Below are 6,000 nucleotides of genomic sequence, written 5' to 3'. Positions count from 1 at the left end.
ATATATATATATATGTATATATATATATATATATATTTTAAAATCCAATAGCCTTTTTCTAGTAGTTATTTATCAAAGCAAACTATGCCAACAACCAAGGGAACAAGTGCATTATCTTTAGTTAAAAAAACACTAATATACACAAGTAGAAACTCAAACCAGCATCCATAAAAGAAATGTTATATTAGCCTCTAAAAAAAATCTCACGGCCCTGCTGATTTACCACTTCTTTCTGGAAAAGCAAAATTTAGAATAAAAGGGGTTCACACCTAGCCCCTGCCACTTATGGCTTTTTCACTCCCCTAATCCTCACTTTCAAAACTGGAATAATTCCTGGCCAGCCTAACGTCCAGGCTGTCACAGCTTGAAGAGAAGTGCCAGTGTCTTGTTACCCCAGCAACAGAGGGCCAAAACTTTTCACTGAACAAGTCACAGTAAATCCTATATAATAAAAGGTTAATATGCAAATTGACCCTAATGGCAGAACGACCGCTAGACCAGTTACTATTATGTGCACTGACCACCTCTCTAATCGCCCAATGGTGAACGGGGAACCTGGGGTGGGTGGCGGGGGACGCAGGTGGCGCCAGGCCAAGGCCCCCGCCCCACCAGTCGCCCCACACACAGAGGGCAACCCGTGGCGGGGCTGGGGCCGGCGAGCGGGCGGAACAGCCAACCTCTCGGTTCCTCCCCCGGGCTGGCAGGCTCTGATCACCTGATGGTGAATGGGGAACTGGGGGTGGGTGGCGGCGGGGAGCGGGGGGCAGGGCTGGTTGTGGGTAGCCGGGGAAAATGGCCCTGATCGCAGGCCAGGCCTAGGGACCGTACCCATGCACAAATTTCATACGCCAGGCCTCTAGTAAACAAATAAATATAGAACACCAAGAGTAAGCCCTATGAACTTTGGATAATAATATGTCACTATAAGTTCATCAATTATAACAAACGTACCACTCTGGCAAGGAGTGTGGATAATGAGGGAGGACTGTGCACCTGTGGGGCAGGGGATGTATGGGGAATCTCTGTACCTTCCTCAAATTTTCTGTGAACTAAAACTGCTCTAAAAATTAAGGTCTATTTAAAAATAACAACAACATGCCCAGCCAGCATGGCTCAGTGGTTGAGCATGGACCTAGGAACCAGGAGGTCACAGTTCTATTCCCAGTCTGGGCACATGCCCAGGTTGCAGGCTCGAGCCCCAGTGTGGATTTGCAGGAGGTAGCCGATCTCATCATGGATGTTTCTATCTCTCTCTCCCTCTCCCTTCCTTTCTAAAATCAATAAAAAAAATTAAAAACAACAATAAAAATAACAACAACAGAGAAATGAGCAAAACAGGGTCCATCAATGCCTCAATACATGGATGCTGACTGGAAAGTGTACAGTAAAGTCATAATGGCAACATTCCTCAAAGGGCTGGCCGTCCCATTCCACAGGGCATGTGCACAAGTCCTGTGCCACACTCTGAATTTCTCACACCAGCATTACATCACAAAGTATTAGGGCTTTAATTTGTAGGTACCGCACACTCTCCTGTTCCACAAGAAATTATGATGCACTCCGGAAGGACACAAGTCAATATCTTTAGAGGCCAAAGTTTGCAATTTCTCTACAAGTTCACCCTGCATGTATACTTACACAGGGGCACAGAGATTTAGATGTGAGGTTATTCACTACAAGCATGGAAACAGTCTTATTCTCCAGATACACAGGGACCAGATACATGAATTATGGGCTAGCTACACAATACAATGTAGTTAAAAGAGTAAGTCAGTGTTCTGGGCTGAACTGAGTTATCTTCCCCACCCACACACTCTCCAAATTTACAAGTTTAAGTCCTATCCCCCAGTATCTCAGAACATTTGGATATAGGATCCTTAATAACGTAATTAAGGTTAAACAAGGTCATTGGAGTGGGCCCTAATCCAATATGTCTGGTGTCCTTGGAAGATAAGATTAGGACACAGAAAAACCATGTGAGGACACAGAGAAGACAGCCATCTGCAAGCTAAGGAGCGAGATCTCAAAAGAGACCAAGTCTTCAACTCCTTTATTTCAGACTTTGAGCCTCCAGAACTGTGAGAGATTAAGTTTCTGTTGTTTCAGCCACTCAGCCTACATACTTTGTTATGTCAGCCCAGCAAACTAACACAATCATTATGCTCTGATATTTTATATTCTTGCGTAGCTTTATGTGTGGTGTGTGTGTGTATGCAATGACCACTAACCAATGACCTGTAGAGCGGGCCTACATGTGGGGAGGAAAAGAAGACATCTACTTCTCACTGTTCCACTCTCTGCTTGTGTGTTTACTATGTGCAGGTATTACTGCTATAATTTTCAAAGGAAAGAAAAAGACTACGTAAAGCAACTAAGTTTGATGATCCTGCTAGAAAAGCATTTGCAAATGTCGCATTGACTCGTGGGATTTATTTTTCTTTCTGAAGAAGCTTTCCCTCCCCGTAGTGAAAAAGAAAAATATCAAAGAGCCCTTCACACCCTCCCTCTGGCTAACTTCCTCTGAAATACAACAGCTTGAGTAGCCAAGGCTTTTCCAAGTGCTTCGTCCTTGCCAGGGCAGAGTCTGAATGAAAGATGAGCCACTGCTTGCTGCTACCTGGAGCTGGGCCTCACCCCAAGTGTTATTTTCCTTCTCCTGTCTAAGGATCCAGACCCCCCCCCCCCACACACACACCCCAATAAATATCAGTCTCCCTCCTTGTCCTCCCCACTGGCCTTGGGCACAGACAGTTCTTCTGAGGCCTAAGCTGGGGAATGTGAGGAAATGTTACAAAAACATGAGCTAGGGCTGGTAGTAACTTCCAGGTTCTTCTACTGTCAAACTGGAAAACCCAATTCATTTATTACCTAGACAGCGGTCCCCAACCTTTCGAACCTCGCAGACCACCAGTGGTCCATGGACCACCGGTTGGTGACCACTGCTCCAAAGGTTTCTTAAACCAGCAGTCGCCAACCTTTCAGACCTCATGGACCACCAGTGGTCCACGGACCACCGGTTGGCAACCGCTGACCTAGAACTCCCAGGCAACACCACCAACGGGAAAGAGCAAAGAATCAGGAAGAAAGCCCGATGTCATAATCAGTGTGAGCATCCACACACCATGTTATCTTACTCACAGGAGTCCCCCTCTCTCCATCAGTCTTATTCTCACAAGGCCAAGAGGCTTGGTTGGGTACCAGGTTATTAAACCCACAGGGACCAGGAGGGAATAACTGGGGGGAAGAGCAAAGGTCTGAGGACCTGGATTCCAACTCTGTGGCTCTGGGTAACTCCCTTCCCTCTCTGGGTCTCGGTTTTCCTCACTTGCAAACTCAAGGAGCCTAGGTGACAAACAATAGATGGTGGGAAAATAGAGGTTTCATCCCACACTCAACTCATTGTTTTAGTGCCATCCTGGAATGCTGTGCTGGGTTCTAAGGCTGAATGGCTCAGCAGGGAAAATGCAATGGTCAGCAGGTACCATCTGCCAGAGACACGGTGGCATCTATGCAAGAGGTGATCTGACATCCCTACCATCCATACATGCTTAGATGTTGAAAACAAACTGTAAGAGGCAAGCACTGAGTTAACCCCAAAGCGAGAAAGAAGAGAGAAAAATCAATAAAAAAGAGAAGAATTGAACAGTGGAGCAGTCCAAAGCTCTCCAAGCACCTCACAGGTACTGTGAGCATCCCCCTAACTGCTTCATGGTCTCTGTTCTGTCAGGTACAGCTCACACAGCAGCAGTGAGAGCTCATTCATGACGATGATGGCCCAGGCATCACATTAAGTCATGCTCCCTTGGCTCCACTTAGGGAGGCGGCAAGTACGCAGGACATTCTGTCACCAGAACCAGCCCAAATGTGGGTCACATTTTTTAGTTTCGACGCTTTCGTTTTGGGGTGTGTAAATTCCTCAGCAATGTGGAAACCATTCATCAAAAAGACGTTTTCCTCGAGGGTTGTGGAGAGCCAAGCTGGCTTTAGGACGTCTCAACTCAGTCCAGACTGCAAAAGGAAAGAAATCTTCAAATCTGGCACCGCCCTTCATTCAGTCCCTTTTCCTGACTTGGAAAAACAGGATCACTAGCAGAACTGAGGAAAGACAGAAGAGATTTTTTTAAAAAAACTACATTAATTATAGTACTGTTCCTAAGAAATGGGGGGGGGGGGGAGGCGGCAATGAGGAAGTTCCTCAAAAATAAAAGCTGTTGAAGCCATTAGAAGCAGAACCCAGGTGTTTCTGGGCATGCTGGGGGATTATAATACCAAGGAAATATAAGAAAAATATTATTAAAGACATAAAATTGGGTTCAAATTTTTCATTAAACGGTGCTCTTGATAGGGGCAAAAACAGAATGTTGGGGAACCAGCTAGAATTGTAAGAAATAATAATCGTGCTCTGTTAATCGTGATTGTTTTGTTCTGATTAAAGAAAGCACATTCTAAATGCAGCCCATCCTCCCATTTGGAGCTGCCTATTATCGTGGAAAGATTAACATCTTTGTTGCAGAAACCAGGATCGCCAGCCCTTTGAAGACCCCAGCCCTCTGCTTACCTGTTAACTGCCCATTTGGCATACCCTTTGGCTACCTCCCCATGTAATATTCGTTCTACCCAATATAAGCAGCGGGCTTATGGCGGGGTGCAGAGCAGATTTTTGTGGATGACCTGCTGCTCTCCCATACTGCCGGCAGTATTGGAGTAAACGCTTATATAGGATTCAGTCCTGTCTCTGCTTAATTGGCTCAAATAGTGACAGGCAGCACGGACCCATTGATTGTCTGGTTACACTCTCTATACTTTAATGATATTTAGCTTTCCATATCTTTCAGTGACATCCAATACTTCTCCTGCAATGTCACAGCCCACTTTCCTTCTTTCTCCTTCGAGGCTTTGTATATCACGTGTGGTCAGCAGAGAGGCGACAAATAATTGATTCCACAACCAACATTTTGCAGATCATTCTCCTCACTCCTAGCTCAGAAACAGCTTCCCATTGACATACAGACTTTTTTCCCCACAACAACAGAAAGGCAGTGGTGGTGGTGGTGGTGGTGGTGGTGCTGGTAAATTAGCAACTCTTGTTCCCACCCGCCTCCGTGGTGCCAGGTGCTGTCCTTTCCTGGTGGCTATGCAAGGGACTGATGGCACTTGAAAGCCAGGAGAACAAAAACACACAATTCCTCTGCCCCACAAAGGATTATGTCCCTGCACCACACAGGGTTGCAGATAGTCCCTAATTCACAAAACGATTGTTTCCTAAAACTCAGCACATGTTATATACTGTGTTAGTGAGTTGGTTTGTATGAGCTTACAGTGGATTTCTCCCTACAAAAGAATATTGAGCCACTTATTAAAGCTTACTTAAGCCACAGTATTAGCTAACAACAATGGACACTTAGTAATTAATCTCACTCCTGCAAGGCACAAAAAAATATTATTATTAGCCATTATATCACCCCCACTTTACAGAGCTGAGATAGAGGCTCAGAGAGGTTGGGCAACTTAAGGTCAGAGAAAGCTGGTAAGTAGCATAAAGATGGTGAACAGGACAGAGAGCACCGACCTGAAACTCTGGTTTCCCACAGAGGGGAGACTGGCTGTGTGAGGAGGAGGAGGCACCAGAGGAAGCAGTTTTTCTCTGTTGTCCTTGAGTGTACGGTAAGCAGTCAACAAACATCTGGAGAAGGCATCTCCCTTTTTGGGCTCCTTCCTCTCTCCCAGGCAACCTCTGGTCTCAGTGGGCCTGGGTGACCTCCATTAGAGCTCTGCCCCAAGCAGCTGAACCACCCCAATCACCAAGCTCCCTACCTCACCATCAAGTCCCACCCCACATTAAAAGCCCCATTCCTAATCCTATGAAAATAACCAGATCATCCATTCACTCACCTATTATTATATTACATACCTACTGTTTGCAGTGTTAATTCCTGGGAATGCAGCAATAAGAGACCTTGTTTCTCCCCTCACGAAACAAGAATACAAAGGTATACATAA

General features: G+C 45.6%; 1 protein-coding gene across 3 annotated transcripts in view; it reads right to left on the bottom strand.

Annotated features, from left to right (window-relative positions):
- The window catches only part of SERINC5 (serine incorporator 5), a 96,821-nt gene that overhangs the window by 55,432 nt on the left and 35,389 nt on the right, over positions 1-6,000 (bottom strand). Inside the window, exon 2 of one of the 3 annotated variants that reach the window (XM_023750383.1) lies at positions 3,679-4,095. The exons of 1 other annotated variant lie outside the window; for it this stretch is intronic. In XM_023750383.1, coding sequence (XP_023606151.1) covers positions 3,679-3,693 — 15 coding nt within the window. In that variant the 5' untranslated portion in view covers positions 3,694-4,095. Of the gene's footprint in view, positions 1-3,673; positions 4,096-6,000 lie in introns of all 3 variants that reach the window. One more of the 3 variants, XM_014451309.2, reaches the window with a different exon arrangement.

This window comes from Myotis lucifugus, unplaced genomic scaffold (genome assembly GCF_000147115.1).
Source record: "Myotis lucifugus unplaced genomic scaffold, Myoluc2.0 scaffold_0, whole genome shotgun sequence".
Taxonomy (NCBI): Eukaryota; Metazoa; Chordata; class Mammalia; order Chiroptera; family Vespertilionidae; genus Myotis; species Myotis lucifugus.
Note: the sequence above shows the minus strand (reverse complement) of the source record. Positions and strands in the feature narration are given on the sequence as shown.